Source organism: Lonchura striata, chromosome 1A, assembly GCF_050655825.1.
Source record: "Lonchura striata isolate lonStrDom1 chromosome 1A, ASM5065582v1, whole genome shotgun sequence".
Classification (NCBI taxonomy): Eukaryota; Metazoa; Chordata; class Aves; order Passeriformes; family Estrildidae; genus Lonchura; species Lonchura striata.
In genome coordinates, this window is record NC_140741.1 from 56,022,300 (window position 1) to 56,036,986 (window position 14,687).

Genomic DNA, 14,687 nt, shown 5'->3' on the forward strand with positions numbered 1-14,687 from the left:
GTGTGTGTTCACTTCTAGAAACTGGCACTGAGGGTGAAGAGTGAGGTCTCTGTGAACAGTTTCCATTGTCTGGCCCAACAGAAATTTATAATTTACATTTTAAATGAGCATATATGTTCAGCACGATTGAAAGGGAACTTAGATATAGAACAAATACCAGATGGTTTAGGTTGATCTGTTATGTTTAAAGGGAATTTTCTTTTTGCCAAAGCATTTCATCAAACCTTTATCACTGAAGGTGTGCAGGGGTTATTTGCTGCTTGTCACCATATAACAAAATGAACAGGTTATATCTAGTGCATCTTTCCTGGGGGCCTTCTCTCTAGAAAAAGGTATTAAATCTCCTCATCTGAAGGAGAAGACTTAATTCTAGGAGAGAAATTTTCTAATATTTCCCTGGAAAGCCTGTTAAACAGTAAAGCAGGGATTTTTTTTGTGTGAATCAAGTAATTGGAAATTGAGCTCCACAAGGTGATTTTTGACTTTGGTCTCGGAATCCTGATCCTTAGTGTATTGATCTGCAAAATTTTGTCTATATAAATATGACAAAGGGATTTTTTTCCCATTTGCTATGTAGAATAAAATCTAGTATTTCTCAAATAGGCTATATTATGTGATATTTTTATTACCACATAATCTGTCAGGCAAATCTATCAAAGATACAGACAACAGCTTTTGGTCTCATCAGCATTACAGAGATAAATTATTGCTGCAAAAATATAGATAGATTATGGGAGGGTAATCTGAAGGAAAGATTCTGTTTTCTAAAGGAAAAAATAGTCTTTTTTGGAATGTTACTTGTACTTTTCAGAAATGAAGGAATCTTTAAGGAAATAAATAGTAAAATGGATGTATCTCTGAGAGAATGATAGTTAATTAAAATAAAACCCAATAAATAATCAATTTTGTACACAATTTTATTTTTATTTATTTATTTACTATGTAATATTTTGACTTTAATATGTAAAATTATTTAAATTTAGAATTCATACATTAGATCTGAACAATTCAGCAAAAATTTTGCAATTGCTTTTGTAGTAAAGTATTTTTCTTGATATCACTAAATAACTTGCAGTTGGGTAGATAATGGATTTTATCATTTAATAATCTTCTTCAGTAATCAATTCCAATATTAACAGAAATATTTCCCAAATAAATGATGTTTGTAAAAATTAATCTAGGTTAATGTCGCTTAGATGAGGTTACCAACTGGCAAACGGGGTAGACACATGTATGCGTAAGGTGTTTTGCTCAGGTTGATGGGATTACCATCCAGTCTGATGTCTTCAAGAGCCTTACGCACATAAGTAAAATCTCTCATTTTGCAGAAAGTATCTTCATGCATCTCTTGAATGTTGTTGTTCTAAAAGAAAACAAGTAAACAAAAAAGAATCTATCAGAATAGTTACCTGAAAGTAATTTTTTACTCTGAAACATCATTTATGGACATATTTTCAGTGTCTAGAGGGATACTTGTTTGAGCTCAAGGGCCCAGATTGTGGTGACAAGTCATCAACAGAGAAATCTTCCAGGCAGGGGTACATTTCTTGGCCAATGTAAAGCTTCAAAACTAAGTAACTCAAACCATGTAGCAGAGACAGGCTTTGAAGGAGGAGCCTGGTAGAAGTATAGAGCATTTTCATTTCCAGATTATAGTGAAGAGCCATATTAAGACAAATTTGATCCACAATAGGACAGTCCAAAAAATCATAGAAACATAATAATCATCCTGACATCTTAATATGCCTCAACCTGCAAAGGTACAACACTGTAATTTGATCTGCGACAATTTCTTTCCTCCCAGCCCTCTCATTAGTTTAACTCACACCTGTATATATACTGGCAAAATTGAATGCTTTTGGTTTTATTCCTTTGGTATAAATTTCTCTTACATGCCTTATATTCACTGAGCTTCCATTCTTGAAGCGAACCATTATCAACCATGAATTGCTGGAATACAGCATTGTCAGAAAACTGGGACTAAAAAGCTCATTACCTAAGGTGAGGGCTGTCTGAAAATTGTTCCCTTCTCCATTCCTTTACTATTGAAAAATTGGTGTGACAAAGTCCTGCTTACTAACTTTTTTCTGCAGCACATAGCACTGAATATTTAATTTACAGACACACACAGGTGAAAAGTCAGCTGGCAGGCAGAGAGTTTCAATAAATTTACTTACTGAAAGATCGAGGTTAAATGATGTGAGGTACATTACATTGCTTACTGAAAGGTTTTTTTCTGTATGATGCAATAAGTAAAAACAACTGATAAAACTGTAAGTTGGCACAAGAGGAGATAAAGGGAAATAAGCAGAGCTGGAAAAGGCTAAGGAAGGATTCAGAAAGAAACTATTAGATCATAGTAATTCTAGAATTTGATTTTTAAAAAATATTCTATTACAAATTCTGAAAATTAATGCTTAGCTGAGCTAAATTTTACTTCTCTAAAATATTTCAATCACTAGTTAATTTTATGTTTCCCATAGCTTGTTTAGTCAAAAGAACACTGTTGGATAAACAGAAGAAACACTACAAGACAAATATTTGCCCTTCTGAGTTGTGCATACTCTTTGAGTGTGATATAAAAAGCCATTTCATGATGTATAAAGCCTACCTGAAGATGAAGAGCTTGGAGGCTTTCAGGGAGTGGCAATGGAATGTGATCCAGGTTATTGTCAGTGATATAAAGATGCTGTAGTTCGTCTAGATTCTAGAGGAAAATGGAAGAAAACAAAGGGAAATGACAGATATATTTCAAAATCTCTGGCCAATAAGTTTGAAATCTATCACTGCAATGAGCATCACTGGATTGCAAAACATTTTATTTCAGAATGATATGGTGAAAAGGCAAATTCAAAGACAGTCATGAACTCTGATTTGCATAGGTTAAGAGTTTTGCTAAGGGTTAGGTGTTCAGATTAAAATGAAGGGGAAAATGTTTTTCAAATAGCTACAGAATTATTAAAGATGTAATTTTAACGATTATGTTGTTTCCTTTCTTTTGTGACAAGTCTACTCAATTTTGCAGAAGTGTATTATGTTGAAGTAAATTATAACTGTATAAAAAATGCCTGAGTTAAAAATACATTTCTCATTCCATTACAGAAGGTAGATAATTTTCTCCCTAGACTTCTTGGAGGAATGAGTGCTTAGAAATCTGGCAGACACCATAGCTAGGCTGCTCACAGTGGTCACAGGGATCAGGAGAAGTGGCCGAGGACTGGAGGTAAGCCAGTGTCACTCCAAGCTACAAAAAGGGCACGGTGGATCTAGGGAACTACCATTCAGTCAGCTTCACCTCCATCCCTAGAAAGGTGATGGAGTGCCTCATTCCAGAGGCCATCTTCATCCCCAGGGATGATAAGAAGGTAATCAGGAGTAGCCAGAATGGATTCACTAAAGGTAAATCATGCTTGACCAACCTTATTGCCTTCTAAAATGAAGCAACTACCAGAATGGATGAGGGGAAAACACTGAATATATTCTACCCTGACTTCAGCAAGGCTTTCTCTCATAGTATACTCTTAGCAAACTCAGGAAGTGTGGACTGGAAGAGTGGAGAGTGAAATGGGTTGAGAACTGACTGAATGGCAGATCCCAGAAGGATGTAATAACCAATGGTGCAGTCTAATGGGAGGTCTGCCACTGATGCTGTCCCTCAAGGTTTAGTGCTGGGCCCAGTATTGTTTAACATGTTCATCAATGACTTGGGTGGAGGGACAGATGCCTTCTCAGCAAGTTCACTGATGACATGAAGCTGGGAGGAGTGGCTGATACCCTAGAGGCTGTGCAGCCTTCCAGAAGGACCCCAACAGGCTGGAGACGTGGGCTGAGAAGAACTGTCTGAAATTCCATAAAGGCAAATGCAGGGTCCTGCACTTGGTAAAAAGTAACCAGTACAGAATGGGGGCCAATCTGCTGGGGAGCAGCTCTGCAGAGAAGGACCTGAGGGTCCTGGTGCACAACAAGCATGAGCCACCAGTGCCCTTGTGGCCAAGATGGACAATGGAGTCCTGGATTACGTTAGGAAAAGAATTGCCAGTAGGTCAAGGGAGGTGATTCTGCCCCTCTGCTCAGCCCTGGTGAGGCACATCTGGAATGCTGTGTCCAGTTCTGGGCTCCTCAGGACAAGACAGAGACATGGAGCTCCTTAAGCAGGTCCATTTGATGGCTACAAAGATGACTGGGGGACTGGAGCATCTTTCTTATGAGAATAGGCTACACTTCTAAACACATCATCTGGGGATAGGAAGAAAATATTTTCCCATCACACCCAAACTTACTTTAAATGCCTCATTTGGTATCCCTCTGCGACCAAGCCTGTTCTTACTAACATCAATGAATGTTAAAGTAGATGGTAACTCAGGGAGTTGCCTTATCCTGTTGTCACGGAGCACCAGCTCCTGAAGTTGAGGCAATCTCCAGAAGGCATCCTTGTGGATATCTGATATGACATTTGCAGTCAAATCAATCCTCTTTAAATGGTCTGCCAGAGAAATAAGATACAACAGACTTATAAGAATGTATTTCCTGAAATTTTAAAAAAACCCTGCCTGTGTCATTTTTTGTACATCTTTCAGTGAAAGACTTCAAAGTTGAGTTTTAAGATTTCTGTGCATTTTGGGAAACTTATAAATTATTGTTCAGAAAAATGACACTTAAAGGGAAATAAATGTATTTTCTACTACTTTTTTCCACATTTCTTTATTTCAACACTTTCCTATATGAAAGAAATTTGATATATTAACTTCTTTATAAAATACACTCAAACATTTTTCCAATTTAAAAAACACCAAAATTAAATTGACTATTTGGGGGGGTTTATTACTTTTCTAAAGATGATTGCAAGTATCCGCAAAAACATTAATGATCATTGTTTTATCATAATTTGGAAGTTTGACAGAGAATCTGCATCTAATGTATGGACCTTTATGCTCCAAAGTAACAAAATTATTGTGCATTTATGTGTAAAATTTATCATAATCTAATGTTATATAAAATATATCACTATATATCTGGTTGATATGAGCCAGAAATAATCAAAATTAAAGCTGAGTTCAATGATAATTTTATCCATACTTAAGTTAGCAAAGTCATTTCTGCTGATCTTCTTGATTCTATTATAGCGTGAATAGAAGTATGTGGTTTCCTTAGGCAATGGTGGAACAGCATGAAGTTCACGATCATCACAGTAGACTGTGGTCCCTAGACATGTACACAAAAGGCAAGTGGGAAGACCTATCAAGGAATTTAAAAGAAAACACTTTGTTAGAAAGGACATGAATAAAAATCATATTAAATTACTACAATGAAATGCTCACATAAGCAGCTAATGATCAGTCTTTGTCTATGGTAAAGTTGACTTCCCATTCTGCTTTGATCACCAAATCATATCATTGCAACACTAAAGTGACTAAATTATTTTTAAAATGATTTTGTTTTTCTCCCTGTGCCTAGAATAACAATTAATTTGTTCTAATAAATTGTTTCTCAGACTATAATAGGATATTTGGTGACAGCAACCAGCCAGATATTGATTTCCCCTTAAGCGAGATTTCCTCCCTCTCCCTCTTTATATTTCTTTCTACCTCTCTCTCCCTCCATCTCATATTTGCTATTAAATAAAATCCATCCTATTGACTTTGGTATATGGCCTCATTTACATCTCAGTTCAGGCAGAGGCATCCCCCTAACAATTTTAATAACTGGATTATAACACTTGTGACACTGATTTTTTGATACATCTTTTATGAGTGTATTGTGAGCATAAATCAGCATATCTGTTTATCAGTTTTTAATCCCATGGAAATACTTTTCTCTTTCATGTTTTGCTCCTCCTTGTAGCAGATGGGGTGGTTTGCTCTTGTTATTTATTTATAGAATAGTAGGAGAATTCAGGAATATGAACATGTTTTTCTCGCAGATTAGTTTTTTTCTCCAGGTCAGATATGGCTACATGAGAGATGTGCCCTCTTAATCTGCCCCATTACCTGTAGGTTATTGAGATGCCTTTTGAGGCAAGATTAAAAAATCATTAACCAGAGTACTCTTATTTTTATGTGATAATCTCTACTTGGACATCCAGAAATACAATTTTCCTAGAGATAAGGAAATTTTCATTTTCATGCTTTGCCTAACTTTCTCCACAGGAGAGATTAAATTGGCTGCAGAGAGTAGGTCTGATACAGGGAAAAAATCATTCACACCTTGAACTATTCTGACAAATCTAGGCCTAAATGAATATTGAGTTAAGGTTGGCTGACAATTTTTCATAATATTGCAACATAGTATGGGGAAAGGGTTTCACCCTGTCCTATTTTTGATCCTGAAGGAATGGTATTTTTCAGCTATGTCTGGTGGGCACTGAAAAAAAGCAGAGGTAGGGGAAGAATTCAAAAAGTTATCAACGAGAAAAATGAGCTTAGCTTAGTGTTACTGAGACTTGTAGTCTTTGATTGAGTACTAGGCCAATAGCAGCAACCCCTAACAGGAAAAAATGTAGCTAAAAAAAGGAAGACAAAAGAGAAATCTGATTTGATATATTACGGTCTTGAGCATTTCTTTAGTTGATGCACTACTTGATTTGCATTCAGTACTCAACAGAATTCATCATATACAATATTTACAGGATATAATGTAAGATATTTTGATTTGTTTTGACAGTATATATTTTTGCCTGGTCAAGCTCACTTGTAGTATGTAACAAAATAAGACTAATATGTATTATTACCAAAATAATAATATGTATTATTAACTTCACCGAACGCACAATTTTGGAGAACTCTGGGTTTTATGTTTGGGTTTTTTTTTTTTTTTTTTCTATTTCATTTTTCTTCTACGGCACTCAGCTCTAGTGTTGGGCATAGTAGAAAGTAGGATTTTCCTGTTATTGTATGTTGATCACTGTGCAACACAAAGATCCCTCACAGAAATTGATAACTATAGTGAACTTTACCTACTATAATTTGGAGGAGCTTCTGCCAAATGCCAAAAATTACAGTGTAAATATTGTGGGGGGGAGGGACAGATTATGTTTCACAATCTTAATTCTCCTGCAAGATTTATAAAGTTGTTATTCCAGTATTGATAGTGAGAGGAACTGAAAATAATCTGCATTAAAAAGTTCTATATAACTCCCTTTCTTTAAGTTTTTCACTTTTTATAGCTTTCATGGTCAAAAATTATTCAACATTTTAATTATACTTTTTAGGAATACATTTCTAAAAAACATGTCACAAATCATTATAAGTAAAGGCAGTTGATAATGATATTGAAATCTAAGACAGAAAAACAAGTACTGGTAGTATTTCCAGCCATCAGCAAATTTTCAAGTCATAAATCTTTGCTGGCACAGTTCTTTTCATAGTGAAATAGTATGGAAATCTTTTGGCTAGGCACCTATCTGACTTTGGAGGATTTGAGATAGGCATGTTGTATCTTATACAGAAATTATGTATTTCATTTTCAGTAAAAAAGAAACCAAAATGAGCTTGCTCAAAATCAATACTACACACAAAAACATTTCTCTTTCCTACTAACCATCTTGAGTCTGGGGTCCAAGAACCCCTGACCCCTGTGCTGAATACCCATCAATTAGTTTTGGCGTTGATGCTTCATCCTCAGTTTCTTCTGTCAATGGCTCAGAGGAATGACTCTCTTGAATTACAGAAGGTAGTTTTGTCCCAATGTCTGTCTAGGGAAAATGAAAAGGAATTGTTACTGGTTATTTCCCATGGAAGCTGTTCCTCTTCCAGTTACTCATATTCTCCCACTAGAGGTCACATTTTTTCTGAGTTTTAGTGCTTGAGCTGCATTTTATCCAAAAGGTATAATAAATTCTGATGGTATATAAGTAATTTATGAAAATCCAACATACTTCTTTACTTTTTATCTCAGTGTTTTGAGTGGTTTTTATGTATGCAACATACATGCACATACTTCACATGTATATACTTCATTACTGAGAATATATATTAGCAAAATTATTTTTATGAAGTTATTTAAAGATAAATTAGATTTGCGATAAAAAATGATAAGCTGCGTGTGAAAAATGAACATTTGCTATGAAATATCAAAAAAGTGTAAGTAATTTACCATAAAATATTAAATTGTACCATAATAAATCAAATCTAGTGTAGGTGTGCAGGCTCTGATTAGAACACTAACATGATTTAAAAATATTACTAAATAATCCTGAACTCCAACTTCACATACAACTTTGTAATATGTTAAAGAATTATTAATTTCATTCATTAGTAGCTGAATTATGTAGTATGAAAAAACTGATATAGATAAAAATACTGAATAAAACCTTGGCTTTAAAACACAAAATTTGGAAGATCCTTGCATGGAACTAGAAAGCTTAATTTTTTTGTCCTTCACTCAATATAACTAATCAAAGCAGTAAATTTGACAGGTTAAATCTAATTCTAAAAATGTATTCTATTGATTTTCCTATATGACAATTCAGGATAAAAATTAGGATTTAGCAATTTTCTTGTATCACACCACTGCTCATAAATAGAGTATTGCAGATTTGCCAGGCTTGTTGCAGAGGGGTCTATGTTAGCAAAGAGACAGAGTTGTTTTCTGTAATCACCCAGATGTAGTTGTATGATACTTGCAAGTTACTTTCCCACCATATCTTCATTTCCCCATGTGTAATAATATTGTCCAGCTGAGCCAGAGCCCCTTTTGAAAGTGCACTCTTTATTCTTCAAAACCAAAACAATTAATTAGTGTCATTATAAGGTTTTGCACGTGAGGTGCTGTTAAAAATGTAGGTAATGCATTTAACCCTGCGGTGCTGCATCATAGTGCTGCAGTTAGCACTCCTTATCTTTTTGTAAGGCACAGCCAAATGTAGGAATTTTGTCACAGTATCATTATTCCAATTGCAAAGGCACCAAAGCCCAAAATTCTGTTTCAGTTTTCATCCACTTCAGCTTTCTAGCAAAACACCACCACAAAACTATTGAATCCTGAGTTTTTCACCTGACCAAGCATTTCCTTTTTTGACCCCATCCCACAGCTACTGCTTTCCTTGCTGTCTCCATGAAGAATTAGTAGTTGAAATCAATCACAGTAGTGTTCATAAATTCTAACTGTAAAAGACAGGCAAAAAGTAATTGCATCCAGACTGGCCAAATAGTTAGAATTTTTTAAAAATTATTTTGTATGTAGACAATAGAAGTTAAAGGAATGAAACCACCTAACATCTGGATTCCAAGCACAGGCAAATCTTTGCTGTATTTGATCCCTATTTGAATCTCTTTGTATGTGTATATATATTTAATATGTAACCAGCAGCTCAAGGGATGGATTCTGCCCTTCTACTCTGTTCTTGTGAGACTTCACCTGCAGTACTATATCCAGCACTGGAGTCTCCAGCACAAGGAGGACATGGGCCTGTGTGGAGCAAGTCCAGAGGAGAGCCAAGAAGATGAAGACAGGCTGAGAGAGTTGGGGTTCTTCAGCCCAGAGGAAAGAAGACCTTATAACATCTCTTCAGTGCCTAAAGGGGACCTACAAGAAATCTGGAGAGAGACTTTTTAGAAGGACATGTAGTGATAGGACAAGGGGGAATGGCTTGAGGCTGAAACCTTTATATATTATTAAACTATTTACTGCGAGAGTGCTGAGGCATTGGAAATAGTTGCCCAGAGAATTTTTGGATTCCTTTGCTCAAGGCAAGGTTGGATGGGGTTTTGAGCAACCTGGGCTAGTTCAAAGTGTCCATGTTCATGGCAGGGGGGTTGGAAGTAGAAGATCTTGGTCCCTTCCAACACAGACAATTCTATGATTCTATGAACTGTGAAAATTTCAGAAAAAAACAATTTACATCTCATAATAGATTATCTTGCAGCATAGCTATTTATAATTACAAGCAATATTAAGCATTATGATCTTGGATTGCCCTAGAACATCTAAATAACTACCTAAAATCTAATTTTTTGTATATAAATAATTTGGTTTAGGCTATATAATGGCAATAGATTTAAATATTTTATATCAATTTGTTTCACTGAAGACAGAGAACATGAAAGCAATAAAAAAACAGTAAGCACTCTGAACCACACAGGCTCAGATTTTGACTAAGAACATTTTAGGTTTTCTGTATATTCTTTAGTTGTATTCTACTAAGCCACAGATGCTATTACTAATTAGAGTTTGTGGATAAAAATTCCCCAATACAGTTACCAAGATTATAACCTCACAAAATACAAGGTAATCAAATGAACATTTGATGACCTTCAGCTGAACTGAGTAATTTGATGTAAGAGTAAGGATGTACCTTGTCCTTTTGTGCAGATAAATACACAATGCTACCATCTGTAGCACTGACAGTAGGCAGCTTAACCAGGAATGGACTTGGGGACAAATCAAAAGAAGGCTTTGGGAACAGAGGAAATGGGACAGCTGTTCTCCAAATGGAGGAAGCCTAGAGGGAGAGATACATTCCAGGCTTTTATTGACCCAGGTTAGTGCTGCACTAAAGTTCTTGCACATGCTGTCTACTTCTTCAACAGATTTGTGGAACTCAGATAAGAATCCCTCTTCTGAACTTCTGATTTAAATCCAGAGATTTAAGATCTGTTTGTGTCTTTATATGCAACTTTTGTTCTATTGAAAGTAATCTGTAGAAGAGTATTTTCAAGATAGGCTTTGTAAATAGCCTTCAGACCAAAGATAATTTTCTTTTCACTTGTTACGAGGTTTGGGTCATCTACACTGACTGCACATTTGGGACATGCTCTATGGAATTTACAATCTGGGGATTTGTTATTTACTTTATGCTTTCTGAGGGTTCTTGATTAATCACTGCAGCTGTTGGGTAGCAAAACAGAGGTGTTAACCTCTAGTATTTCCATTTCTATGCTGTTTTCTCTTTCTTACTGTAGGATGTTACCTAGATTTGCAGATACACAGTTAAAAGCCTCACAGCAATTTCCCTGCAAATACACTATGTCTGGGGTTTAGGGAAGCTGTTCCAAGTAGTTAGCATTATCTATTCTGTCTCCTGCAGTCATGAGTGTCATAAGAAAACAAAAGGTATTGATGTTAACTTAATGATGTTGCAATTTTTATACTTGTAACAGAATAGGAGTTCACTGATATATGTGTTTACCAGACCCAGAGCATGAGCACTATCTTCTTGCTGTACATAACTTGGACTTGGACCAGTGACCTAAAGGTAAAAGTCTGTTTCCCATTATTGGTCATCTGATCCATGCAGCTTTGTATCATCTACAAGTTTGATAAATCATGTGAAATTGTAACAAGACAAAGATGTTTCTTGGACTATTTGCTGTACAGAATAATCCCTCATTTTCCAGATGTTTGTTTATTTTTGGCAACCGGACTTTACTAAAAAAAAAAAAATAAAAATTGAAACATAAATTATTGTATATCACTTAATAGCATTATTTTCCATAGGGCTTTTTGGAGGAAGGTGGGAGCCTAAAATCAGGCAGGGAGTGGGCTTGTATTTCATCTGGTACTTTAAGAAATATTCTTTGTGAAAAATCAGAAAGCAGGAAGAACATTATAGAGAAATACAATAAAGTATGTTTCTCTTTGCCAATAGTTACAAGGCTTCAAATAATAATCTGCCCTCTAAGACACTTTTAATACACAGCATAAGAAAAAACGGAATGGGTATCATGTCACCTATCTTTGGCTATCTATGTGGTCAATAGTTACCCTACTCTGTCTTTGGAATCAATCAAGAGATTTAGAGAATACCAGTGCAGATTAATCCCAGAGCATGCCAAAGGACAGTGATATCTTTCCTAAGATTACATGGAGTACCTACTTTTTCCCCCATCCTATACTTATCCAATGTGACTATTTTCTGTGAAAGTTCTTAGTGGGGCTGGCCAATTCAGAGGCACTTTGAGCCCAAGAAGCCACAAAAGTCAAGAATGAAGAAATCAGAACACATCAGTAAGTGATAAAACACAATTTTATCACTGGTAAATCCAGCTTGCAACTTGCCATCCATAGTCTGGGAATTTAGTTTATATTAGCATCGCTTCACAGTCAGTACAGAAAGAGACAAAACTTCTGGAAAGCAGCTCCAGACATTGGCTACAGAAATTCATTTTAGGGTGGGCTCTTCAGGTATCTGTATCTCACTATTGACAATAAAAGATGCAAGACAAACAAAAGACTAGGAGAGGCTCAGGAGTTTATTTATGTATCTTTTTTATGTGTCTATTTTATGTCTACATCTTTTAGGATCAAAGCTGATGTATTACATGTGATACGTTTAAATCCACAGGAGAATCTGAACTGTGTTCTGTTTCAGGGTTTCTTTTACAGCAAAAATACATTTAATACACAAATAAAAATTCAAAACATAAAAAGAGGCATTTTAACCTTGAATGGACAGTTGTTCCACACACTGACTCATCAAAAGGAACTGGTTTCTCCCATAGCTGTTTTGAAACTACCAAAGACTTACAAGAAAATATCTAATTATGGTGCAAGTTATTCATAGAATCACAGAATGGTTTGGGTTGGATGGGATCATGAAAATCATCTATTTTCAATCCCCTTGCCACAGGCAGGGAGGTTTGCTTTCCTTTTCAAAAGTGGCCTAAACTCATTCTTGAAATTTGCATTTAAAGACTTATTTTCTCCTATTCTGTCTTAAAAAGAAATCAAATTGTTAGTCACTGCAGACAAGTGAATAACAAGAGGTGTAGTCAAAACCTTTCTGAAAAACTAGAAGAATTCCTATTTGGGGATAAAGCTTCTAATGATAAGTTTGATTAACTGATCAACTATGTGGCTATGTGACTTGTACATGACTTGTACCAATTAATAGGGTTTTTTCAAAATGTATATGATATTCTGAAAAGTCATTGCATATCCACTTTGAAATCTCTTTACCAGCCACAAAGATGGGAACATGTAATCTTGTCTAACTGCAGAATGGCAAGAGTGAGTTCTTGTTCAACCATGGGTCCTCTTCATGTGTGTTATGCCAATAGGAGAGACGGTTTGTGTGTACGCACACAGACATGAACAAATGTGTGTGGAACTCAAGTTCTGAGCTTTGTTTGTTATTAATAATTTTATTCAAATTCAACAAACTATCAACTAATGCTAATCAAAATGCATCAAATATTAGACTTCTACTGTGTTTCTGTCTGAATATTTTGTGGATCATATTTTACAGCTCACCTCTTTTGTGCAAACTAACCCAGACCAACCTGTATTTAACTCCCTTGCTTTTCTGCTTATTCAGTGCTAGGCAAACCATTCTTGATTAAGTGCTCCTTTGCTTTTCAGCCTCACTGATAGCCTGTTTTAGCAATGAAAATATTTTTTCTGATGCTCCTATATTTTACTTCTTATTTTTCTAACTTAGTTTTTCCTATCTAAAGAAAAATTGACTGATTATATTTAACACTGTCATAAAATTGCAGTGCCATTTTATTAGGTATTAGTAACTGATATATAAAAGAATCTCTCTCCACAATTTGTTTTTCTCACACATTTTCCAAACAAAGTTTTAGTTTCAAAGAGGGAAAAATTTAGAAGCTCACACAATAATTTCTTTGAGAGCCTGGCTTGATTCTATTCATTTTAAAGAAGGAAATCTCTCTTTGTATATACTTTCAGAGCAGATGGCCACTTGACTGTCGCCTCTGGACCCTATAATGATATAAATATTAATTCAAAATACTAATGAACTCTGAAGAAAAGGGGAGATACATCAGCTCATGTTTATACTGTTACTGTCTGTTTCAGAAGATAAATCCAACACAAAGCTTGTACACTTAGGGTGACATTTCTTTGCCATAGCTTTCTCCTTGGGTACCTTGGAATTCTTTCCTTGATAATAGGCTTTTCTTTTACACTGCTTTTTTTTTAGCCATTTGCTGTGAAAGAGTTGATACTGCTATCTTAATGTCTCTATGCACATTTTATTTCTGAATGATATATAACTTTAAGTTTTTCCAGTAATAATTTCCATTTGGATGCAAAACATTAGCTAGATCTTCTGTGTGTCACTATCCTGGGATCTTGAAAACCATAGATTTTATAATCTATAATGTCACCTAACACGTGACAATGCACAGCTTTGACTAAGGATTCAATACAATTCTCACAAGTAATTCACAGCTACAATTACTTTGCCCCTGCAAATATTTGCATTAAAAAAGTATTCCATGTATACATTACATAACCTTTCCCAACCTTAAGATTATTCCAGAATCGATGACAAAAATGGACTTCAAGCAAAGAATATCAAGAGCCATTATCTAGAAATTATTTCAGAAAAATGTTTTCAATCCAGTGGAGTGTGTGTGTGTATGCACACATACAAGAAACAATACTTCCAGAGATTGAGAATTGGCAAAGTCATGAACTTGGACTCAGTCACTCTTAGTGAACTGCAATAAGATGAAAATCTCATACTAAGCCTGAAACAGTTGTCTAGGGTTTATCAAAAGTTACTTGAGGAAGAACATGTGTATGGGGTCAGGCTGGGATGGAACTAACTTTCCCCATGTCATTGCTCAGCGCTGTGCTTTGTGTTTTCAGCTGAAAAGATGTTGATAATACACCAGTGCTCAGTGGGTGCTGAGCAGTGCTGGCACAGCACCAAGACTATCTTTCCAACATTCCCCTCTCACCAGTAGGGTAGGGGTGGTCAAGATCTCAGGAGGGGATAG

At 35.5% G+C, this 14,687-nt stretch overlaps 1 protein-coding gene across 3 annotated transcripts in view; it reads right to left on the reverse strand.

Annotated features, from left to right (window-relative positions):
* Window positions 1-899: 899 nt before the first annotated feature.
* EPYC (epiphycan) overlaps window positions 900-14,687 on the reverse strand; it is a 36,507-nt gene continuing 22,719 nt past the window's right edge. For all 3 annotated transcript variants that reach the window (XM_021528069.4, XM_085570222.1, XM_021528068.4), the window contains exons 3-7: window positions 7,537-7,690; window positions 5,077-5,235; window positions 4,281-4,483; window positions 2,612-2,707; window positions 900-1,363 (exon numbers count right to left, since the gene is read on the reverse strand). In XM_021528069.4, coding sequence (XP_021383744.2) covers window positions 1,193-1,363; window positions 2,612-2,707; window positions 4,281-4,483; window positions 5,077-5,235; window positions 7,537-7,690 — 783 coding nt within the window. In that variant the 3' untranslated portion in view covers window positions 900-1,192. The remainder of the gene's footprint in view (window positions 1,364-2,611; window positions 2,708-4,280; window positions 4,484-5,076; window positions 5,236-7,536; window positions 7,691-14,687) is intronic.